The sequence below is a fragment of the Dama dama genome, chromosome 9 (genome assembly GCF_033118175.1).
Source record: "Dama dama isolate Ldn47 chromosome 9, ASM3311817v1, whole genome shotgun sequence".
Classification (NCBI taxonomy): domain Eukaryota; kingdom Metazoa; phylum Chordata; class Mammalia; order Artiodactyla; family Cervidae; genus Dama; species Dama dama.
The window spans coordinates 28761030-28787844 of NC_083689.1; the positions used below are offsets into that span (position 1 = coordinate 28761030).

Here is a 26815-nt window from a genome sequence, read left to right on the forward strand (position 1 = left end):
AGTTCAGTGAGTCTGGGATGACAGCCGAGTTTATCTCTAACCAGTTCTCAAGTGATGCATGTGTTGCTGGCCCATGAACCACTTTGAGATGCCAGGGTCATAGTAGACTATCCTTACTATTCATAGAAGAGCCTGCCTATAGATCATATGTGATGTACATTTGCTAAAGTTTTTATTGTCATGTAACAGAGCTGGACAATGGTACAAGCATCTTCTAGAAATCAGAGATCATATAATATTAACTTGGAAAGAGTCTATGATCATAGGCCTCATTAGTACCATCTTTCTAGGTGAGCTCCACAGAGAACTAAACAGACTGACATGGAATCAGAAACCAAACTGTTGGTACTAAATGATTATAATCAACCTAGACCGCCTAAATGTATACATATAGGCAGTATGGAAGGGTGTGTCTTCATTGGTTCTCTCCTGATTTTCTGAACTTTTTTCGGCCACCTGCGCCCTTGTGGCACCTGCCCTAATGACTCCTCTGCACCTGTCAATATTCTGAAAACCCTGTATGCAAAACGGGACTTCAGAATACTGACAGGTGCAGGGGAGTCATTAGGGCAGGTGCCACAAGGGCGCAGGTGGGGAAACCCATGAGTGGGGAGGGCCGGGTGGCTGGGCCGTGGTGTCGTCGAGGGGACTCTTCACCACTGCCATGCAACGAGACAGGCCTAGCATGGCCAGAACATCCAACTTTTTAAGAAATGCCAGAAATAGAAATTTCATGTGCAATTTCCCAATTTACATTGTTGGCTACTCATTTAAAACATTAGACGGGCCAAGAAAACACATCTGTGTCCCAGACACAGCCCTTGAGCCACCTATTTACAACATCTAGGGTAGAATACATTGAAGTCTTGTAATGCACTTCTCGTTATCGACACATTCTGAGTTTTCACGATGAAATTCGCTGGCCTTTTGTCATTCAGCATTTTGATCGGAAGAAAGTCTCTTGTTTTTTGTATTTGGAGGTGCTGGTGTTGAGATTGTTGAGTGGCTATAAAACCTGTCTCTCTGCCTTTCACATTCCAGATTACAGGACAGGTCCGTGTTTCACTCAGGTCAACAACCAGATGTGCCAGGGGCAGCTCACAGGCATTGTGTGTACGAAGACGCTGTGCTGTGCCACCATTGGACGGGCCTGGGGCCACCCCTGCGAGATGTGTCCAGCCCAGCCTCAGCCCTGCCGACGGGGCTTCATCCCCAACATACGCACTGGAGCTTGCCAAGGTGAGTGAGCCTTCAGCCCGTGTGCGCCGAATCACCCACATTGTCTGGGCTCCGCTCACTGCACTGGGGGCATCTGCCTCGGTGGATGGGAGCCTTTAACCCAAGGCTGTTTCCAAGAGGGGCCTTATCATCTCTGACGATGAGGGGCCTAGCTACAGATGGCTTATTTTCTGTCCACTTAGCAAATTATTGTTAACTGACAGAGAGGGAGAAAAGAGATATGAAAAATTGGGGGAAATTTAAAAAATATTTAATACAATCCAAGGATGAGTCATTCCATGTCTTCATCCAGATGGCATTATATGTTCCCTACTACGCCTGTCAAACTATGCATATGTAAATACCTGGGGGACACATTTTTTCTGTCTTTCCAATCTTGTTAAAGACATGAAAACCCGAACTCAGGTGACAGGGGAAAAGTGAGCCATCTGAGATTATCAACAGTGTCTTCAGAGAAAAAGCAGTAACCCAGACTATGACTGCAGTTACTTCTGAGCTTATTAATCAGTCGGTTACAATCTTGTCTCCAGGCAATCTTCCCAACCACATCCCGATGTATATGTATCAGGGCTATATCTGGGCCCTGAGGATGCTACAACCATCAACTTTAACCCAAATAGTGGAAATTGTCATATACTTACTGAATAATTTATTAATTTTCAGCCACCATGATTCTTAGTCTTCTTAACAACTTCTCTGATATATGGATTAAGTGAATACTTAAAGCTTGGAACAGGGTGCTGTAATGAGCTTTCAAGTGGTAATAGGGTGAAAGGAAAGTGGAAGTAATTTTGTATTATTGACAGAAATTATGTTATTCATTATAAGACATGGGAGTTAGTTAGACTTTGTTACAATTAAATCATATACAAAGTTAGATGTGAACTCTTTCAAATTGATGTTAGTAACCAGTGTCAGCAGGCAAAGATCGAGAAGCTCTATACAGTCAGCAAAAACAAGACCGGGAGCTGACTGTGGCTCAGATCATGAACTCCTTATTGCCAAACTCAGACTGAAATGGAAGAAAGTGGAGAAAACCACTAGACCATTAAGGTATGACCTAAATAAAATCCCTTATGACTATACAGTGGAAGTGAGAAATAGATTTAAGGGACTAATCTGACAGAGTGCCTGATGAACTATGGACAGAGGTTCATGACATTGCACAGGAGACAGGAATCAAGACCATCCCCGAGAAAAAGAAATGCAAAAAAGCAAAATGGCTGTCTGAGGAGGCCTTACAAATAGCTGTGAAAAGAAGAGAAGTGAAAAGCAAAGGAGAAAAGGAAAGATATACCCATTTGAACGCAGAGTTCCAAAGAATAGCAAAGAAAGATAGGAAAGCCTTCTTCAGTGATCAGTGCAAAGAAATAGAGGAAAACAATAGAATGGGAAGACTAGAGATCTCTTCAAGAAAATTAGAGATACCAAGGGAACATTTCATGCAAAGATAGGCTCAATAAAGGACAGAAATGGTATGGACCTAACAGAAGCAGAAGATATTAAGAAGAGGTGGCATTCTATACAGAATACTTCTGTATTCTACACAGAAGAACTGTACAAAAGAGAACTTCATGACCCAGATAACCACAATGGTGTGATCACTCACCTAGAGCCAGACATCCTGGAATGTGAAGTCAAGTGGGCCTAAGAAAGCATCACTACGAACAAAGCTAGTGGAGGTGATGAAATTCCAGTTGAGCTAGTTCAAATCCTGAAAGATGACGCTGTGAAAGGGCTGTACTCGATATGCCAGCAAATTTGGAAAACTCAGCAGTGGCCACAGGACTGGAAAAGGTCAGTTTTCATTTCAATCCCAAAGAAAGGCAATGCTAAAGAATGCTCAAACTACCGCACAATTGTACTCATCTCACACACTAGTAAAGTGATGCTCAAAATTCTCTAAGCAAGGCTTCAACAATACGTGAACCGTGAACTTCCAGATGTTCAAGCTGGTTTTAGGAAAGGCAGAGGAACCAGAGATCAAATTGCCAACATCCGCTGGATCATCAAAAAAGCAAGAGAGTTCCAGAAAAATATCTATTTCTGCTTTATTGACTATGCCAAAGCCTTTCACTGTGTGGATCACAATAAACTCTGGAAAATTCTGAAAGAGATGGGAATAACTGACCACCTGACCTGCCTCTTGAGAAACCTGTATGCAGGTCAGGAAGCAACAGTTAGAACTGGACGTGTAACAACAGACTGGTTCCAAATAGGAAAAAGAGTCCGTCAAGGCTGTATATTGTCACCCTGCTTATTTAACTTACATGCAGAGTACATCATGAGAAACGCTGGGCTGGAGGAAGCACAAGCTGGAATCAAGACTGCCAGGAAAAATATCAATAACCTCAGATATGCAGATGACACCACCCTTATGGCAGAAAGGGAAGAACTAAAGAGCCTCTTGATGAAAGTGAAAGAGGAGAGTGAAAAAGTTTGCTTAAAGCTCAACATTCAGAAACCTAAGATCATGGCATCCGGTCCCATCACTTCATGGGAAATAGATGGGAAAACAGTGGAAACAGTGGCTGACTATATTTTTCTGGGCTCAAAATCACTGCAGATGGTGATTGCATCCATGAAATTAAAAGATGCTTACTCCCTGGAAGGAAAGTTATGACCGACCAACCTAGATAGCATATTAAAAAGCAGAGACATTACTTTGTCAACAAAGGTCTATCCAGTCAAGGCTATAGTTTTTCCAGTAGTCATATATGGATATGAGAGTTGGACCAGAAAGAAAGCTGAGTGCCAAAGAATCGATGCTTTTGAACTGTGGTGTTGGAGAAGACTCTTGAGAGTCCCTTGGACTGGAAGGAGATCCAACCAGTCCATCCTAAAGGAGATCAGTCCTGGGTGTTCATTGGAAGGACTGATGTTGTAGCTGAAGCTTCAATACTTTGGCCACCTGATGCGAAGAGCTGACTCATTGGAAAAGACCCTGATGCTGGGAAAGAGTGAGGGCAGGAGGAGGAGACGACAGAAGATGAGATGCTTGGATGGCCTCACCGACACAATGGATTTGGGTTTGGGTGGACTCCCGGAGTTGATGATGGACAGGGAGGCCTGGTGTGCTGCAGTTCATGGGGTTGCAAAGAGTTGGACATGCCTGAGTGACTGAACTGAACTGAACCAGTGTCGGAAGTAGAGATGTTGTTTATCCAGCCCATGTAAATGGTATATTGCGGAAAGCCAGGCCAGTGTCTGTCCAAACCCCAAACGAGAATTGGTAGATTGACGAGCCTGTACATAACCTCAATCCATCAAATTATAAAATCTGAGTGCTCTGCATAATTTAGTAAGTATATTTCTGACAGTGGCCTCCAAAGATTTTTCTTAGTTTTGTAGGTTTGTAAAAGGTAGTGTTAAAAGTGGTTTGCATCTAAACTCTTTTCAAGTCAGAACTACAGGGGTACCCAAGGGATGACCCTGTTGTTGTTTAGCTGCTAAGTCCTCTCCCACTCTTTTGTGACCCCCTGGACTGTAGCACGCCGAGCTTCTCTGTCCATGAGATTTCCCAGACAAGAATACTGAAGTGGTTGCCATTTCCTCCTCCAGGGAACCTTCCCAACCCAGGAATTAAACCTGCATCTCTTGGGTCTCCTGTATTGACAGGCGGATTCTTTACCACTCTGCCATCTAGGAAGCCCCAAGGGTGACTGTACAACCCAACAAATTATCAGCTTTATATTTAATGGCATGTTAAAGCCTTGTCAGCTGTGGCCTTAGAATGGTTTTGTGAATGTTTTGTCTCTTGAATTAGTACCAACCACAACAAATATGAAAATCAAGTTAAATATCATTTTTAATCTGTTATTTACTGTGGATAATAAAATTCTAAATCATTGATGTGACTAATGGTATGATTATAGAGTTCCTAATAAAGCAACATTTTTTTCTACAGAATATATACTATGCTATTAATATATAGTATATAGTATTTATTTACTGTACTACATAGAATTCCTAGATTAGATATAGACTACTGTATAATTTATATAATTTAATAGATTACTATTAAAGATAAAATACTGCATAGATCTACTAGATTAACACTGACTGGATTTACTAGAGTAAAAGCTTTGTTTATTCTCTGGCATTTTTCACCTTCTAATGCACTTGCCTGTTTATTGTCTTTATTGGTTTTGAAAGGGAAGGTGTTAGTTGCTCAGCCGTGTCTGACTCTTTGGGACCCCATGGACTGTAGCCCACCAGGCTTCTCTGTCCAGGGAATTCTCCAGGCAAGAGTACTGGAGTGGTTGCTATTCCCTTCTCCAGGGCATCTTCCCGTCCAGGGACCAAACCTGTGTCTTCTACATTGGCAGGCGGATTCTTTACCTTCTGAGCCACCAGGTTAAGCCCCCTTTTGCTTTTACTCTCCCCCAATTAGAATGTAAGCTCCATTTGGGCAAAAATCTGTTTTGCTCATTAATGTTTCTGAGACATTTAGTATAGTGTCTCACAAGCAGTAGATACTCAGTAAATAACTTCTGAATTAATAAATGGAATTGATATTAAAATACTTTCAAAAACCACTGTTTCATAGAAATAGTTCTGGTTGAAAAAAACCCTTAATTTCTGCCAAAAAAAAAAAAAACACAAATTACCAACTCTCCTCATCTTTTGTATTTGTAGTTAGACTTTTTTACATTGATATTTTGTCAAGGAGGCCTAGTTTTTCTGAACACAATTATGGAAAATGTGTCATCTGATCTCAAACTTCCTGAATGTCCTTCAGGATTGAGTAATGTCTGAAAGCTTATTTGTTTGATTTTGTTTATGCAGCAAAGATAAGTTTTGGACTCCATTTGCCTAAAAATATAATGGATTAATACAGCTACAGGAGCAAAATGAAATTTGCCACATGGTTAAAATGTCTGGAAAAACAAGTTCTGCTTTGTTTCAAAATCATGGCATCGTCAGAAGGCTCTCAATTAAACACTAATCTTCAGTTCAGGCTATTTTAAGACTGCATCTTAACTGTGATTTCATTTTCCCCTTTAAATTCCTAGACTGTTTCCCAAATACTCTGCCAAATTAATTTGGAAGGTAATAGAATGGGAAACAATAAGACAATAAAACATGATACATGTCATACTTTTTTATAATAGTGTTCTTTTTTAAGGGGTATTTGAAAATTTTTGTAGAGTTGAAAACATTTAGCTGCGTAGATGATAACAGTAAATAGCTTAATATTGGTTTTAAAATATGGTTTATATTAGCCAAGGGAGGACATTGCTGAAGTTCTAAGTATAATACTATCCGGTAACTGATGCAATTAGTGAATTACTTTATCTGTAGCCTAGGAGGGAATGAAAGGGGATCTTATAATCAAAAAAGGTAACTGTCAAAAATGAGATCCAATATGAAATTAAAATGATACTTAAAAAACATTAAGCTGTGAGGAAACTAGTAATTTTTTTTTTTTTTTTTTTTTTTTTACTTTTCACTGTTGCTGTCATGACTTTCTGGACTTAAATAAGCGGTGTCAGAAGAAACCCCTTCCTAGGGTGCTGTGAGGTCAGTCATAATGATTCTTGACTCCTTCCATGTTTAGAGTGTTTCAGTTCCAGTCCATAAGCCTAAGTCTAATCTACATTTAGGCTTGTATATTCTTCGTTTTGTTAAACACAAAGGAACCAAAGTTGCCTCACATAGGCCTTAAAATTTAAGCTAGCATAAAATGAGTGAATTAGAGGTATAATAAAATGGCATTAAGCTGTTTTTCAAGAATATTTGTAAACTTCAAATAAATACGTCATGAACTGTCACTTGCATATGTTGTATTATTATGTTTTTACAATTAAGTTCTTTTTAAATCTTTACTGACTTACAAGTTCACTAATTAGAAGGAGATTTTATTTAAGATTAATACTTGACTTTGGGTCTTTGAGATTTTCAGATAGTGTAAACTTAAAATTTTAAAGAAAGTGCAGAGAGTTTGATATGAAGCTGCTGCAGGCAATATTCCTTGTAGAAGTTTTCAAATCAACCTGATTCTTCTTAGCACTCTCTACTCTTGCTTTAGGAGAAAATGGCTCCATATAAAGATGAGTACTAAAGAGTAAAGGCTTACATGTAAAAACTGAAAAAAGAGAGAAAGAACATGAGGAAAAGACAGAAGAACATGCTTCATGGAAGAATTATCTAAATGAACACAAATTTCATGTACTCTTTTATCTCATGGGAATGAAAAATAATGTGTTTCTACTCTTAACAGGTGCTCGAAGAAGCATTCTAAGAGTTCAGTAAAGACAGTCAGAGATGCGTAGTGCATACTGATCACACTCAAGAAAGAAACTGAAGGAATAAAAACTTTACCTAATGAAAGGCATATATTACATATACACATACAGACTTAACATAAAACTGAAAAAAAATCATGACAAAGGTTGATAAGCTTGAGGAAATCACAAAGTGAAATGTCAGAGGACAATAAATAATGATTGTAAAGAAGCAGAAAGGTAGTAAAGAAAGCTGAAGCAATGAACTGAAAACAACAGAAAAGCTTTCTAAAATAGAAGTTTCAGTTTGCAGTTTGGAAAGTATAGCAGTTCACTAAGAAAGAGAAGATAAGGGAGAATCTTGTGGGCATAATAAGACAGAATAAGCAAGTATCTTTTTTAAAGGGAATACCCTAAGGGGTCTCAAACTTCTCTCAAGCAACTCATAGACCAGAAAACAGTGTGGTAGAGTCTACAGACTTCTGGCTTTGTTACATACTTTTGTAAATAGAAGTATTTTAGTTGCTCTGCAAAGAATCAACTCTAGGGGGGACCAGAGTGGAAGAAAAAAACCTCAGAAGTTTCCTGTGACAGTACAGGTGATGTATGATGAAGCTTGAGACCAGAGGAGAGGCAGAGAGCCAAGCTTTGAGATATATTTGGGAAGCAAGCACTTGTTACTGATGGGAAGAAGTGAGACACAAGTAAGAGGATGCCCAGTTTCTCTCTTAGGTTTCTGATTTTGACATTGGGATAAACAATGATGACATTTGTTGAGACAAAGAGGATTGAGACAGAACCATGCTCTGTTTTTTTTTTTTTTTTCCCACAAGTTTGAAGTCCTACAGGTAGTAAGTTACCAATATTTACTTATTGGGATGATCATTTATTCAGCATTGGAATTTTGTGAATGCATGAGTAGATATTCTGGCCGAATCAAACCACACTGAACAGTTGCCGAGACAGCCTGTGTGTCTTCGGCCCCAGATAGAGACAGGACTATTTTTCAATTGCTGTGCTTAAAGACTGGTATTTGTTTTTGTAGAAATATAAGTACTGTGCATGAATATCTGTGGGGTGTAGAAATAACTTACATTTTAAAAGTGAATCTTATTTGGGGACAGACCAAGTTAAAAAATCATGCACTATTAGTACAGTAATGGGAATTAGTCCTTAGTTCCCGCAGATATAAATTAAATGAACCATTTTTTTATGCCTGTGGCGCTGGCACATGTTTTTCACATTTTAACGTCAACTAAAAATAATATACCATCTAACACTAATTTATATAATAAAATCAGTTTATTATCTCTTAAGGCAAGTTTATTTGGAGAAGTTGGAGAATAACCAAGTTCATAAACTAAAATTATTGTTGCTTTGTCACATTATTTATAACCTTAGTAGACATAGACTGAAGTGATTGTATAAGGTTTAAGTTTCAAAAGATTTAATTTTATTCTGTAAAATTCTTATATGTGATTTGAAGTTATCCAACATTTAAAGAAATAATAAGCCTCTGCCTGAATTGAAGGGAAGAACAGAAACACATCTGTATAATTTGTACAGTGGAAAACCCATCAGACATTAGTGGTTCCTTATGCTAGCTTGGAAGATGCAGAAACTCTTGCATAATTTGAAGGTCTGAGGCATGCTGCTTTTGTTTTTATAGGGAGCACTTGTGTGTGCTTCTAGGTTCCTGTTGATTATTCCAATAAGATTTCTTTAAAACTTTCTTTTTTATTTTAGTGATTAATGATCTGCCTAAAAGAAATTAATTCTGTATAGCTGTGTAGGATATTTCAAAAATAAGAGTTCTATTTATTTTTTCTAGGAAAAGTACTTTTCAGGCAATTGCAAAATAAACCCTGTAAAGTCAGAATGCTTTTTCCTTTGAAAAATTACTGAATCTACTAAATATGTAGTCAAAGTTTTTATGAACAGTATTAAGGGATTTATAGGTTTGGCCTCATTTTGCATTTTATACCAAAATATTCTTTCTGTGATTTATCTACCAGGAAAAAAGCGGTTTCTACGGATGTTTTTTACCACACTGTAATGAGGGTAGAAATGTAGTACACTTTTAAAATAATGCAGTTTGAAATGTTGTAAATTAAACTGTTCAGTATATAAACTTCTTGTCATATAATTCATTTTAGTTGCTTTTTGTTTGGATCAGATATCCTTTAATAAGACAGTGGTACCTATTTTCATCTCAGGATCAAAATATTTTGTGTGCTGTGCCCAGTCGTGTCTGACTGTTTTGTGACCTTGTGGACTGTAGCCTGCCAGGTTCCTCTGTCCATGGGATTTTCCAGGCACGAATACTGGAGTGGGTTGCCATTTCCTTTTCTAGGGGATCGTCCCAACCCAGAGATCAAACCCTTGTCTCCTGACTCTCCTGCATTGCAGATGGATTCTTTACTGCTAAGCCACTGGGGAAGCCCTGGTTTACACAGTAAGATATACCAAACTTGTGGGTTTACCAAAAAATAACAAGATAAATCTATACACACTGACATAGAAATGTATCAATAAAATATTTTAATGGAAAAAGATAAGAGGCAAAACAACACATATAGTGTGATCTTATTCTGATTAAATTAACGAACCACCACTCTGAATTTGTGTATGAATAATTCTAAAAGAACAGACTACTAATGTATCAGTGGTTATCTCTTTTAATTTTCTGTTTTTCTGCATCTTTAATGTTTCTTACAATGAGTATATCAATTGTTATATAAAGATATAATATTAATAAATCTGTTATGTTGGCCTGTTGATTTGGGTAGCTAATGTAAATCTGCATAAGCTTATATATTGTATGTCCTTTTATATACCGTGTTCTTCATAACAATATACTGAATTATCTTTTACACAGAGAAATTAAGGTGAGTTTAGATATAAAATGAAAGACTCAGAAACTCTAAATAAAGAAAAATTTCCCAATCTCCTATAATGTGTTAGCTGTAGTTTTTTTATACAGGGTCTTTATCAGGTGGAGGACATTCCCTTGTATTTCTGGCTTACAGAGATTTTTAAAAATCTATTAGTGATCATGAATGAGTGTTGAACTTTGCCATTGCTTTTTTCACATCCAAGAGATATTCATATGTTGTCTCTTCCTTAATCTGTTTGATGAATTGATTTATGTCTGAATGTGGAAACCTTTAATTCCTGGAATAAATGCTTTACTTAGTCATGATATATTAACTTTTTACATATTGCTAAAGATTTCTATATTTTATATATTGCTAAAGTTGACTTGCTAATAATTTTTTGTATGCTTATCCCCAGAAGATGTTATTCATCTTGTTTTCCTCCTTATATTAATTCCTTCTTGTACCTATTCTTCATCTGGCTTTGGCTTCAGGGTGATGCCAACTCAGTGAAATGGGTTGGGTGGTGTCCTCTCTTCCCTTTTCTGTGTGACATTGTGTATGTTTCTTTCTTAAATGTTTGAAAGAATTTAACAGCAAAGCCACCTAGACCTGAAATTTTCTTCTGGCAAAGATTTTAAACTAAGACTTAAGTTACTTTAATAGATATCAGTCTTTTCAGATTATATGTCTGTTCTCCTGAGGTGATGAAAAGTTAGAGGATGCTGAATATTCATCACCAGGAGAGTGGACAAATTGAGAAAGTAGCCTTGACATATATACATGATCATGTGTAAAACAGCTAGTGGCAAACTGCTGTGTAACGCAGGGAGCTCAGCTCGGTGCTGGGAAACGACCTAGAGGGATGGGTGAGGTGGGGGAGGCGAGTGGGGAGGGAGGCTCCAGGGGATGCTAAAACAACATTGGAAAGCAGTTATATTCTGATTAAAAATAAAAGGAAGTCTTCTACAGCAAGTCAAAGCAAGGGATTGGTTGTCCACAAAACAATGTGGATGGATTTTAGAAACAAAATTCTAAAAGTCAAAACCAAGAGAAAAAATGAGGTCTTTAACATATAGCATTTATCTAAATTAAAATACATTCATACCAAGGGATCCTGACTCCCCTCACACTGTTCCTTTGAGAATAGTGGATTTCTGCTATACATTAAAAAAATAGGCATGTGTAGATAAATATTCTGAAAATTAGTGAGATCTATATCGAAAATACTTTCTTCTTACAGATGTTGATGAATGCCAGGCTATTCCTGGGATATGCCAGGGAGGAAACTGTATCAATACAGTGGGCTCTTTTGAATGCAAATGTCCTGCTGGTCACAAGCAGAGTGAAACTACTCAGAAATGTGAAGGTGAGTATCTCCCTTTCAAGGGACATGTCTGACTCTGAATCTGAGAAAACTATGACTTCGTTTTGAGTTTTGGAGAATTTAATCACAATTATGATGATTTATTTTAATATGAAAGTGAAAGAATAACCTTAGAGTAGTTTTGTGTTGGTTTGTATATTTAATGGGTTTCATTTGGAGAAAAGAACCAGTATCATTTTACATTTGGTTTATCCCAGTTTCTATATTGTAGGAAGAATGGTAGCAATCCAACAATTTTTATTTTTCGTTAATAGTTTTCTGTTTCACTTAGGAAATTATATCAAACATTAAAATTAGGTAAAGATAAGTTCAAGTGGAATATACTAAAGCAATGCATTAGAGGTACTCTGTCATATGTTATAAAATAAAGACTAAGTTTTGTATTGGATATTGTATGTAACTGACCATCTAGTAAAAGACAAGCATAATTGACTCAAGGAGGGTTTGGAAATTATCACAGCAGGTAATCTCCTAGAAAATAGCTTAGTCAAGTAAAGATCTTAAAAAAAAACTAATACTTTTCTGGAATATGAGTTTGGGACTATAATATTGAAATGTAAATTTTATCAGCATTCCTCAGATAGAATAAATTCACTTGTTATATGTATCTTAGAAAACTTTATCAAAATTATGAAATTCAGGAAGCTTCTATGCATGTCTAGTTTTAATTAATATAGAGGTTTAGGAAATTATGATGCTTCTGGTACTATTAAAGTATAATGTTTGTCTTTTCAGTTATTGAAATACTTAAATCAATTAATTATTAACAACTCATTTTCTAAAAGCTTTAATAGAGTATATCTTTTCTCATTTTATTACATAAGTGTTTTTATCTATTCAGAGTTCAAAAAAATTATTTTGGAGTTTTTGCCCATCTAACTTTTCTGAGGTGGAAAAATATATATGGAAAATTCAGTAATCTGAACTTATTCCTTATGCCTACTAGGATATTAACTAAGAGCCATTTTTTTTTTTTTTTTGATTCAGTAGTGCCAAACATATATCATAATTACTTCTGGTGAAAAGATTATCACAAGTTCATTTAGACCTTTTACCTTCAATACCTGGTATATATAATTAAGTCGTTTGTTTTTTTCCCCTTTCCAAAAGGCAGTATTTGGGATTGTTTCTGTTCAGTTCAGTTCAGTCGCTCAGTCGTGTCCGACTCCTTGTGACCCCATGAACTGCAGCACGCCAGGCCTCCCTGCCCATCACCAACTCCCAGAGTCCACCCAAACCCATGTCCATTGAGTCGATGATGTCATCCAACCATCTCATCCTCTGTTGTCCCCTTCTTCTCCTGCCCTCAATCTTTCCCAGCATCAGGGTCTTCAAATGAGTCAGTTCTTCGCATCAGGTAGCCAAAGTATTGGAGTTTCAGCTTCAGCATCAGTCCTTCCAATGAACACCCAGGACTGATCTCCTTTAGGATGGACTGGTTGGATCTCCTTGCAGTCCAAGGGACTCTCAAGAGTCTTCTTCAGCACCACAGTTCAAAAGCATCAATTCTTTGACGCTCTGCTTTCGTTATATTCCTACTCTCACATCCATACATGACTACTGGAAAAACCATAGCCTTGGCTAGATGGACCTTTGTTGAAAAAGTAATGTCTCTGTTTCTGTTACTTGGTTATAAAAATTGTGTCCCTCTCTGTCAACAAAAAAGTAGGAAAAGTAAAATCTAGAGTATAATGATGGAGGACAAATAGGAAGAGGAACTATTTCCTAGATGAGAAGTAGAGTATGCGTATACAAGCAATTGGACTAGAGAGTTAGGGATCTGCAGGAAGTCTGGATTGGACCGCTATTTACTTGCTATGTTCTGTGTTTTTCTTTCCCCCTCTTTTGAGGTTGATTCTGTTGCTCAACCTTTTATCACCCCTCCCCCTTTACTTTTTTACTTCTGGAGTCACACACAAACTAGATCCAAGGGTGGTGGACTTAGGAACAAAGAGAGTTTGATTATAGGTGAGAAGGTACAGCCACCAACTGATGAGAGTGGTTGTGACAGTTCCATTAATCATCCAACAATGTATTACTTCTTAGTTGAAAACGGAATGAGCGTTTTCTACATCACATTTCATCAAAACAACATGTAGAGCCAAGGCAGAGTTTGGCTAAAGACAGTGCGACTCTTTATTCGCAGTTGTCCATGTTCTTTAGGAAAGGGGGCTATTGATGTAATGTAGGCACCACCCAGAGCCCTGCATCCAGTCGTCTCTTTCCTTATTTCCTGCCCAGGCAGCCAAATCTCTTTAACCAATGCCCAGAAAAAATTATATGATTTAGTGTTTGGGATTGGTGGGGAATAGCAGAATTAGAAGAAGTGGTGATTAGAACTTGAAAACTGAAGGTTTTATGAAGCCTTGACTTTGTGTCTTAAGTCATATTTATTTGGATAGGTCTTAAAAGTGACTATTATCAATTTTCTTTGGGTTATACTGTTTCTTTATGTAAAAGAACAAGTGGTATTTCCTTACATAAATTTATTTAATGTAATTGGTGGCATAATGTATCTGGAAAGACTGCAAACTGTTGTTACACTCAGTTACAGGTTTTAAATTATAGTCAGTTTATATAGTATCAATGTAAAAACTGTTGCCATACATTTAAAGTTAGTGTTTATTCTAAATAAAAATACAATGATATCAATTACTTTTAACCAACAGTTGAAGGTAAGATTTCTTTTTTATGGATTACAATGAATGTTAAAATATAGTAGAACTAAAAGATATAGTTTTAAATGATGCCCTTCCTATTTCTGTTGTAGCACATTTTATATTTCTGTTCATATGGCAGTGAAATTCTCCAAAGAAATCTTTTTTAATCTGTAAGTTACTGGATCTATTAGGAAATAAGAAAGGTGACTCCATCACATTTTCCTGTGATTAGGAATATGGTGATAGCATTAAAAGAAATTGCAAAGTCAACTTAATAACTTTGAGAAATTGACTTATTGGTTTTGTGTGTTACTTGTTTATTGACCATCTCACTTCAACATTTGAGTAAGATCATTGAGGACAAAAACTCTGTCTTATTTCATGTTGAGAAATTTCATTTATTACAGAGCCTGAAACAGTTCTTGATATAGTGTAAGCTACATTGATTCATTGGGAACAGGGTGTATAGTAAGTTAAGTTCGTTTACTTGGGTTGAATGTCCAAATGAAAAGAAAATATGGGGCCAGAGTTGAGATTGTATTTGGAAAGAGGCCAGTGATCTTCATCATGCTTTATCCGACTTTTTTCACTTCCTTAATAATCTTATTTCACTTTGGTTGTAATTCAAAGGCTAAGAGCATAAACATTAAGTGCAGTTCAGCATTTTTAGATTTTTGTGTCATTGTCCCTCTTTCAGTTCATTTCAGTCACTCAGCCATGTCCAGCTCTTTGCGACCCCACAGCATGCCAGGCCACCCTATCCATCACCAACTCCCAGAGCTCATGTCCATTGAGTCGGTGATGCCATCCAACGATCTCATCTTCTGTCGTCCCTTTCCCCTCCCACGTTCAATCTTTCCCAGCATCAGGGTCTTTTCCAGTGAGTCAGTTCTTCACATCAGATGGCCAAAGTATTGGAGCTTCAGCTTCAGCATCAGTCCTTCCAATGAATATTCAGGACTGATTTCCTTTAGGATGGACTGGTTGGATCTCCTTGCAGTCCAAGGAACTCTAAAAGAGTCTTCTCCAACACCACCGTTCAAAAGCATCAGTTCTTCAGTGCTCAGCTTTTATAGTCCAACTCACATCCTTACGTAACTAGTGGAAAAACCATAGCTTTAAATAGATGGACCTTTGTTGGCAAAGTAATGTCTCTGCTTTTTAATATGCTGTCTAGGTTGGGTCATAACATTTCTTCCAAGAAGCAAGTGTCTTTTAATTTCATGACTGCAGCCACCATCTGCAGTGATTTTGAAGCCCCAAAATATAAAGTCTGTCACTATTTCCACTGTTTCCCCATCTGTTTGCCATGAGGTGATGGGACCAGATGCCATGATCTTGGGTTTCTGAATGTTGAGTTTTAAGCCAACTTTTTCACTCCCTTCTTTCACTTTCATCAAGAGGCTCTTTAATTCTTTGCTTTCTGCCATAAAGGTGATGTCATCTGCATATCTGAGGTTATTGATATTTCTTCTGCCAATCTTGATTCCAGCTTGTGCTTTATCCAGCCCAGCATTTCTCATGATGTACTCTGCGTATAAGTTAAATAAACAGGGTGACAATAAACAGAGGTCAGGGACCTTCACTCTCTATTTAAAAGAAAGAACTGTCTTCTGCTTTGGGATATCTTCTTAACTAAAATCTTCTCCAAAAGGCTCATTCTACTGAATCTTTGCATTTGAATGTATATAGTTTATACTAACATGAAAAAAAATGATGAGGGAGCATTCATCTCCTGATTTAACGTTTGAAACCTGTCAGTCAATATCTATCATTAAGGTTTGTTTTGTTTCATATCATTAGGAGGATTCTCTTGTGGGATTATTTTTTCATGTTTAGATGTAGGCTCCTGTCCAAGCAGAGAGGAATATAAATATATATTTGTCTGTGTGTGTATGTGCGTGTTTGTCTAAAAGAATCCCTTATCTTTCCCCATCAGTAACTTACTACCCCAGATTCAGTAAAACCTCTTATGTTCACTAAAGTCATGTTTTATTTCTCCTGGGCCAGTTTGGCTACGATATCTTTTCCTGAGTCTGTCATAAAATGGCCAAAGTGATTCTTTGGTGTAGTAAACTATTCACATCCAAAAAGAAGGTTGTTTCAGTTATTTACTCTTTTCAAAGATTTATTCATCTAAATCTATCTAATTTAAATTAAGAAACGCAGAACACATCAATATAATATGAAAGGGTATATCAGAAGACTGTCCACAATTTTTTTATATAACAAAAAATGTTAATTTGAACTTCATTCCACTTGGATAAAGCACAGCTAGGTACCAGATGTCCTTACATGATCCCCTCTTCTAGACTATACCTTCTCTGACATTCCTTGAGTTATTCTTTCCTGGCTTAAATGGAAGGCAGGAAAATAGCATCATTATATTGGAAAGTTTCCCTTCAATGGCCCGTCACATGTCAAATAGTTGTTTGCAATTTATTCTGAAGAGTCTTCAGCCTTGTTCCATTACCACAGCATTTAGTTGTTTGGGATTTCTGACAACAAATATGTTTATTTATACTCAGGAAACTCATGAAAGTTGCTGGCACAGTGTCCTTAGTAGCTGTTCCAACTCTGCTTTGATAAACCATGGAAAATAAACGTCTGTGCTAAACTGAAAAGCACTTGCTTTTACTCATATTTCCAAAAGTGTATTAACTTTAAAATAAATAATAAATAAGCTCATTGACTATTTCCCAAAAAGAACACTACATATTAAAAATTGAGATTCAAGTAAGAGAACTATAAATTTTGGGAAATGTTTTAGGTCATTAATTTAAAAACACAAAGCTATAATCTTTTGAATCTTCTTAAAATGAAATTTGGAGCACTGTAATTAGAATATAAACGAACTCCCTCTTACAGAATCTGCCTGCAATGCAGGAGATCCCGGTTCTATTCCTGGGTCAGGAAGATCCTCTGGAGAAGGGATAAGCTACCCACTCCAGTGTTCTGGCCTGGAGAATTCCATGGACTGTATAGTCCATGGAGTTGCAAAGAGTCGGACGCAACTGTGCCAGTTTCATTTTCATTTCACTCCCTTAAATAAGAAAGACCAGGCCCCTAAACCCAAGCTTACTTTCTGCTCTCATAACAAATAAGCACGTTTTATTTTGCTTTATAAGTAATTTTTTGCTTTCATCTGCCTGTAAGTGATGCACCAAAATAGCATTAATAAAAACTAATATTTATATGGAGCACTTAATGTGCTCTCAGCTACACTTAAACCACTTTGCATAGGTTTTCTTATTAAGTCATAATACAGTGCTGTGAGTTTGGTTACTGTTTTTTAAGCTTTTTATTTATTTATTTTTGGATGTACTGGGTCTTCCTTGCTGCCCGGGCTTTTCTCTAGTTGGCGGTGAGTGGGGGCTGCTCTCCTGTTGTGGTTTGTGGGTGGGCTTCTTATTGCAGGGGCTTTTCTTGTTGTGGAGAGTGGGCTCTAGGGTGTGTGAGCTTCAGTTGTTGCAGCTCTTGGGCTCTAGAGAATGGGCTTAGGTGCTCTGTGGCATATGAGATCTTTGCAAATCAGGGATTGAACCTATGTCTCCTGTATTAGCAGGTGTATTCTTTATCACAAAACCATCAAAGAAGCCCTGGTTACTATTATTAACTCGCTTTACAGAAGAGGCTGAGACACAGAGAGTCTTAAGTAATCTTTGCAAGTTTTAATGAATATGAAACCATGGGGCCAGGATTCCAACCTGTTAGATTTATTCCAGAGCTTTCACTCTCAACAAACGCTATTGAGCAAGCAAGGGTGGGTGACCACGTAGCACACATTCCAACCCACGCATTGCATTTATAGGGAAATGTATTTATAGCAGCAGTGACAGGAGTACCGTTCTGTGCCCTGTGATCCAGAAAGGCCAGAGTTAGATCCATTTCGGTGATCCTGGCACCACCTCTAGAGTTTTTGCTGTGTTTTCTACTTATTAAAATGAAAGTTTATTCTGTACCACTGTGCTAAAAATAATCCACCCTCTATGACTTGAGAATTGAAATTGCAGGTGAAGAAGAATGGGAGTGGTGAAAGATGGAACTGAACTAATTTTGTCTTCATTCATAGAAGGGAGTCAGCAGCAGAGGTCTAAAGTAATAGAGGAAGAGGTCAGGGTGATAATTATGGTGAAGTGGATTGTAATTTGCTTTTGGCAAAAACATAGATAGTATTTAAAAGAGTGTATGTGGTATTGTATTGTGATGAAAGTGTTAATCCCTCAATCATGTCTGACTCAGTACAACCTCATGGACTGTAGCCCACCGGGCTCCTCTGTCCATGGAATTCTCCAGGCAAAGATACGGGAGTGGGTAGCCATTCACTACTCCAAAGGATCTTCCCAACCCAGGGATCAAACCCAGGTCTTCTGCCTTGCAGGCAGAGTCTTTACTGTGAGCTATCAGTAATTAATGTGAAGAAAGATGTTCTTAAATCATCTTTAAACAAAAAGCTGGGAGAATCCTGGTCATCAACTGCAAATAAACTGCATGGCCTGGTGAAATCACAACTGATGTAGATGTCAAAACACAGGCTGCTACTGCTGCTGCTGCTAAGGCGCTTCAGTCATGTCTGATGCTGTGTGACCCCATAGACGGCAGCCCACCAGGCTCCCCCGTCCCTGGGATTCTCCAGGCAAGAACACTGGAGTGGGTAGCCATTTCCTTCTCCAATGCAGGAAAGTGAAAAGTGAAAGTGAAGTCACTCAGTTGTGTCAGACTCTTCGCGATCCCATGGACTGCAACCCACCAGGCTCCTCCGTCCATGGGATTTCCCAGGCAAGAGTACTGGAGTGGGTTGCCATTGCCTGGTCCTTTGCAAATATAGGACTTTTAAAGTAGGAAACAGGTCAATCTATCTATAGTTCTTGGTGATTGCATTTGTTTCAGGATTTCTTCTCCCTCTCTACACACATATACACACATTTATCTGTATGTCTGTGCTGCCTCTCTCAGGTGCATAGAATTGTATTCATCACTGTATTTGTTTCCTGGCATAATCTCATTATTATTCCACCCATATCCTGCTTTCTTTTTTTCTCTTTGTTTCATTATCTTAGCTTAAAGCTTGGAGCAGTGTCTGAGGCTTCCACTTGTTCTTCCCAGCTATGGCAGTTCTTGCCCTACAGGCCAAGTGCTATCTGTCAGTTGTGTCAACTTATAGGGATGTTCAGGCTAATTATACATTTGGGATCTTGGGAAATAAACACTGGGTGGGTCCATGCATGCAGTGGACCCACTGTGACCTGACCCTGGTCCTAAGCTTCATTTATTGCCTGGCTCTTCTGCATCCTCATACTAATGTGGGACCAGGATGCCACCAACAGGTGCCACCACCACCCTGTATTTGGGTACCATAGCCTGCTTTTATTTAGTTGCTTTAAACAATGTAATAAGCATTCATGAAACTACCAGAAACAAACACCATACATAAGCTGATACATACATACATACATACATAATCTATACATACATAATCTGTATGCATCATGGTGCCCCCTCAACCACTTTGTATTCGGTATGCTGCATTTTCTTGCTTTTTTTTAGATAGTTTTATTGCACCAATAGATATTTCATCTTTATTATTATTATTGATTATTGCAGTCTTTTAAATTGTACAAAAACAATTTGATATGTGTGAACCTTTCATTTTAATGAAATAATTTATCTATAAATATTAATGTTTGCATGTTGTGCTAGTTCATTCTTTCGAATGAGATATAATATTCCAGTATGTGGATTTACCTTCATGTGTTTATCAACTTTCTCACTGATGGGCATCATTTCCTGGTTCTTCCTGTTATGAGTACTGGTTACATACTTACAGACACACAAACTCTGATTTCCTGGAGGGATATTTATCCTCTTTTTGATCCCTTTATTTCCCAAAGTGTGATGCATTCACATTTCCATTAGGATTGATGTCTGTCTAGGCAGCTTGGGTCATGCTGACGTTAGCAGGCTGAACCGTATTTCCACCTGCTGTGGCCTGATGCCTAATTGGGGAGCAAAGAGGCTGACACTGTCGTTAGGGTGCCTCTCCCTCATTCCAGGCCCGTGAGCTGCCCTGCCCTCCTCCAGATTGGCGGAGATGCATCTGCTGAGTGATCAGTGAGCCGTCCTGGCTCACAGGACTAGACTCCATCTTCTAGAGTACCCTTTGTCTTCTCCATGGAGCTTTGGGCTCATGATACAGATTCAGAAATCATACAGGAGAAACAGAGATATTGCAAACATTTCCGTATCTTTTTTGCTTGTTTTTGTTTTCAACTATTGCAGTTTATATACATTTCCCGAAAGCATTAAGAATTACCTACTTTTTAATTAAGCTACATACAGTTGGCTTACAGTATTATATTAGTTTTAGGTGTACAGCATAGTGATTCTGTATTTTTATCATTTATATTCCACTTAAAGTTATTGCAAAATAATTACTGTATTTCCCTGTGATGTACAATATATACATGTTTCTTATGTATTTTTATACATCAGTTCAGTTCAGTTCAGTTGCTCAGTCATGTCAGACTCTTTGTGACCCCATGGACTGCAGCATACCAGGCCTCCCTTTCCATCACCAACTCCTGGAGTTTACTCAAACTCATGCCCATCGAGTCAGTGATGCCATCCAGCCATCTCAGTTTATATATCTTAGTTCCATTCCTTTATATTGCCTCTGCTACCTTCCCTCTCCCCATTGGTATCCACTCATTTGTTTTCTATATCTGTGAGTCTGTTTTGCATATACATTCATTTAATTTTGGGATTCCCTGGTGGCTCAGACTGTATAGAATCTGCTTGCAATGCAGGAGATTTTTCAGATTCCACATTTAAATGATAACATACAATGTTTGTCTTTCTCTGACTAATTTCATTAAGCATAATACTCTCTAGGTCCATTTGTGTTGTTGCAAATGGTAAAAGTTTATTTTTTTATGTCTGGGTATTATTCATACACACACACACACACACACACACACACATATCACATCTTCTTTGTCCACAGATTGTTGATGGACACTTGGGTTGCTTCCGTATCTTGGCATTACCTCATCTTTAAGCGCAGTATTTTCCTGATAACAGCCTTCAATGTTCAGTCTCATTTTTAAGGCACATTAATAAAAGAGATGAGCCTATAACAATTGAAACTCCTCCTTCTGAGAACAGGATTAATTCTGGGTGAGGCCATCATCCTTGCAAAGATTGCTAAAGCTCATCTTCCTCAATTAATCTGCTCTTAGTTCCAAACCTCCTTCTTCCCAGTTCCCCAAACCCTCTCCCTGGAAGGAAAATTTGAATTTTAAAACACAGAGACAATAATGGAAACTTAAATAGTACTACTAGCTTTGAGAATCAAAGCCTGACTCAACTTGCCATGGGTTCCTGTGTGTGCTGAGCAAAAATGACATCAAGCCAGGTCAGTATGTTTTTATCTCTTTCTCTCCTCTCTCTCTCTCTCCCCATATAAGATAGACAGTGACTTGTAATCAAACGAATTGATTGTAAAATTTATTTTGCTCTAAGAAACATGATTTTCATGATGCGTTTTTCTTGGGAAGCAGAGCATTGAGTAGCTTAGAAATTTGTTGCATATGTGTTAAAGAGTTAAAATCTAAAATGGAAATCTAAAATAAGCCATTTGGGAAGGGCACATGGACCCAGGTTAGCAGTGGGGTTTTTCAAGTTTGACTTTTAGAAGCTGCCCAGGTGACATCCAGGAAAGTCAGGCCAGCTGGGAAGCACGTCTAGAGGATCAACCAAACAGCAACCGGGAGCTGACATCTGAGCAAAATTAGCACATATCACTTTCTAGTGTATTTATCAGAAGTTGCCAGTCTAAACTTTTAGTTTCTTCCCGCAAATGACTTCCACTGTTAAAATGCACACATTCAGTAACTTGGGCACTACCTTAGCAGTCTTAGTCAACTCCCAGCAATATTTCATATGAGTTACTGAAGTGACATCTCTCCCTTAATTTCAACCTAAACAAAATGGTTTTCATGGAAAGTTGCACATGGAGTTTTCTATGAGAGCTGGGAGGAAAAAGAGTTCTTTATTTGAGGCATGGTGGGTAACATCATCATCATAAACATGAAGTCTGTGAAAAATACGTATTCCAAAAGAAAATTATTTAATAAAAAGAGATTCTGTAGTTTGTGATCTGGGTTTGGGATCAAAATTAGGAATATTCAGATCTTGTCTTAGCTCTCATTTAAAAGAAATTTAGTTTTTAGTTTTCATTCTGAGAATAAGAGGAAAATTGTAGAGAGAAATGACAACTTATGTTTCAAGTACAATTCAGAGAATAAATGTGGAACAAGAAGAGCACATTGTGGCCAGTAGTCCCAGATTTGGGACCCACATGTCAGGGTCTGTGCTGTAGGTACGTGTGGGGATTGCATGATCTCAAGCAAATAAATGAATGCCTATGTTTTTAACAGTAGAGATAAAAATGGTCTTTTCTATATAAAGGTTTTATGAGTATTATATAAGATAAAGCATTAGGCCCTTCTAGATCTTCATTAAAGAAGGCAGGGATATATATCACAGACAATTTAATTATGAACGATTCAATAAACCATGTGATTTGAGGTCTTAAAAAAATAATTATAAAAGAGTTCTAATATAACATTTCAATTATGACTTGTAGTACAGTTTCCTATAAATAAACTCTTTTAATCTTAAACAAACAAAATTGACCTACTGGAGCATGTATTTGCCTACTCCAACCAAAGTATTAGCGAGCAAAGAAAGGGACCCGAATTCATCATCTTGATGAAGAAACATGGAACTGGGGATTTAAGATTATCTGTTAATTCCTGACGAGTCTCAGCCTGTTTTTACTCCTCCAGCCCCAGCTTCACCCAAATTATAGAAATGGATGTTTGAGACCAAGAGGATTTGATTTATTTAGCATAACATAGTGGTCAGGAAATTGCATTTTAGTGGATTCAGGGACATTTTCCCAAATGCTGAGAACCAGTGTTGTTTCCCCAGTGCCATTGAATATTTAAACCCCTTTAAAAAAATACTAAAAAAAAAAAAAAACCATGGTGAAGTAATTCACATAATTCTTGTAGTTCAGTTTCTGCTGAAGATCACTGGAAAAATTGAGAGCCTCCAAAACATCTTTCTCAAAGACTAAAAATTAGGTGTGTGTTAGTGATAGAAAATCTATTCTACCCTGGAATGAAAGAACCAGATGAATGTTTTGAACTTTGACATAAGAAGAAGATATAAACTCAAATATACTCCCTTATTTCTTCATTTTACTTATAAAATCATTGCTGTTTGATAGTGAAATGTAAAAGTAATATTACAGACCAAAATAAACAAAAATGCTGGTTTTATGATATTGTTGATTTATCTGTAGCTTCAACTAAGTGAGAGAGAAGGAAAGAAAAGCTGTCTCACAAATTACCATGGCTCATTGCCTGAAGAAAATTAGTCTGCTCTAAGGAAATATCATGCTGGAGTTAGGTAAAAATGCAACAAAATTTGAACTATAATATCTTGATCCCTGACTGCATTTCTTACAAGTGTTGTCAGTTACTGACTGTGTATATACTTCATTCACCATCTAGGTATGGGAAAATGTATAGAGGGCTCCTCATTTATTTTAGATGCTCCCATTTTTATCAAGATATAAATAAAGAAAGATGTGATAATGCTTGAGCTGTCTTTTTTCTTAGTCCCAAGTTAGGAATCACTCTTTTTCTTTCAATGTAATTTTATCCTATTTCAGTGTATATGTTTCTCATCTATACAAAGTTCGTATTAAATTTTTATAAAGACTTTATTTTTTGGAGCAGTTTAAAGTTCATAGCAGCATTGGGAGGCAGGTACAGAGGTTTCCCTGTACTACGTGACCCTGCACACGCAGAGCCTCCCCCTATATCAACACCTCCCACCACAGTGGTACGTTTGTTCCATTGATGAACCTGTATTGGTGCATCATAGACACCCGAAGTCTATAGTTTATCCTAGGGTTCACTCTTGTTGTTTCACATTCCATCTATTTGGACAAGTGAAAATTAACATATATCCATCATTTAGCGTAAAGACTATTTTCAGTTCCCTAAAAATCTTCTCATTTAAATTTTTTAAATGAGTATGTATATTAGAAATATATTAAGTAAAAAGTAATATAAGTGACTCAAGGATATAGCAGAGTATGGAGATGTGATTTTAATGACTAGAACTTTAGAAATGATGGGCTTCCCTGACAGCTCAGTTGGGAAAGAATCTGCCTGCAATGCAGGAGACGCCGGTTTGATTCCTGGGTCAGAAAGATCCCCTGGAGAAGGGATAGGCTACCCATTCCAGTATTCTTGGACTTCCCCCTTGTAGCTCAGCTGCTAAAGAATCCGCCTGCAATGTGGGAGACCTGGGTTCAATCCCTGGGTTGGGAAGATCCCCTGGAGAAGGGAATGGCTACCCCCTCCAGTATTCTGGCCTGGAGAATTCCAGGGTCATAAAGAGTCAGACACAACTGAGTGACTTTGGCTTATTAGAAATGATATTGTAAGATTTATTATTATCATCATCATACTTTTTTTATTATTACTATAGTTACAGAGCTATTTTACTTCCAAAGATAGGTGTTTGCCAAACTGGAACTCAGGGCCACTATGATGTTTGCCAAAGAGTTCCAAAGGAAAAGGAATGGACTGCTAATAAGATCATAATAAATTTAGCTTTATTATCTTTTATTCTAGGTCTATCTTATCTCCATTTATCATCTCCTGTTCTTCCACCCTTTCTTATTTTCTATTCCCCTATTTTCTATTCCCCTCTGTTTTCACCTAGACTATAACCTGTCATTCCTGAAAATAGAAGGAAGAAAATCATTGTTGACATCATTAATATCATCCCAGGTCATTCTGTTCTTATACATCTGTCTGTAGATGGTCTATGAATCAACGCAGCACTTTATTTTTTTTTTTCCATTTATTTTTATTAGTTGGAGGCTAATTACTTTACAATATTGTAGTGGTTTTTGTCATACATTGACATGAATCAGCCATGGATTTACATGTATTCCCCATCCCGATCCCCCCTCCCACCTCCCTCTCCACCCTATTCCTCTGGGTCAATGCAGCACTTTAAAAAGAAGGGTTGTATGTGCTGTGGCAGTCAGTATTTTATTTTTAAAATAAAATTATTTAAACGAAAATGTAATCAAACTTTTTCTAAAACTGCTGCTATATGCTTATACATAAATTGGTTCTGTTTTAACATGAAGACATATAAGAAAATACTTTCAATGATGCTGGAAAAAAATGTCAAAGGTTGCTTTCTTGTTTTGTCAGATTCTAAGCAGAACAGATTTGAAACCATTGAAGATCTTTTTTAATAGAAAACATTTGAAGTTTGCTAAAAATTTCTCATCTAACACTTTAGTAAAACCATGTTGTGAATATTTAGTAGTAGACTTAGAAAATTAATTCTGCTTAACAAACTCAGAATACAACTATTCACAAATTAGATTATCATAATTTTTTTTCTCCCACATGGAATATTTTTCCTTAATTTACCATGATAGAAAAAAAATATTTTTTATAATCAACTAACAAAGAAAAGCAGGAAGTATAGCATTCTGGCCTTTGTTTGCAACTTGATTCTATATTTTAAAATATTTCCTGTAGCTTCAAGATGGAAGATGGGATTTTTTGATAAATTGGGTTTTTTTCCAAAAGAATATAATGTTGCATTTTATATATAAATCCTGTATACTACTATGGCACTTTATTTGTAATGGCTATTTAATTGTTAATATTTCTCTCTGGAATCAAGAAAGTATGTGGATTTCATGAGTAAAATGTGTTCTAGAATATGTTCCTCTTTAAGAAGTTAATTAAAATTCATTGTGTTTTCCTTTTGGGACTATTGCTGTATTATGCCTCACAATTGTCTTTATCATTTGCATAACTTGTGAACAGTAGGGATGAGATGAGGAAGAAAGGAAAGAGGAAAGCTGTTCTGCCTTCAGTCTTCATCCCTCACCACCAGGCTGTGTAAAAAGGGAGATGGGATGGTGAACTTGATTTGTCTGAAAAATTGAATTTCCAGAGTTTGAAGGGCAAAGGATACATGAGTTTCCTACCTCCTAGGTGAGGACCTCACATAAAGGAGATGTGTTGAGTGGTCTTGAAAAGGGCTCCTGCCACACAGATTCCTGTAGGGTAGGTGATCCTAGCCTGGGGATGAACTGTCAGAAAGCTGGGGCTGATGAGAGAGTTACAGCCCCGAAGAATTGAAACATCAGTCCTTCCAATGAATATTCAGGACTGACTTCCTTTAGGATGGACTGGTTGGATCTCCTTGCAGTCCAAGGGACTCTCAAGAGTCTTCTCCAACATCACAGTTCAAAAGCATCAATTCTTCGGCGCTCAGCTTTCTTCACAGGCCAACTCTCACATCCATACA

At 37.4% G+C, this 26815-nt stretch overlaps 1 protein-coding gene across 1 annotated transcript in view; it reads left to right on the forward strand.

Moving 5' to 3' along the window:
- Positions 1-26815, forward strand: part of FBN2 (fibrillin 2) — a 214237-nt gene that overhangs the window by 54502 nt on the left and 132920 nt on the right. Inside the window, exons 5-6 of the mRNA XM_061152176.1 lie at positions 1042-1239; positions 11586-11711. Of these exons, the coding sequence (XP_061008159.1) occupies positions 1042-1239; positions 11586-11711 (324 nt within the window). The remainder of the gene's footprint in view (positions 1-1041; positions 1240-11585; positions 11712-26815) is intronic.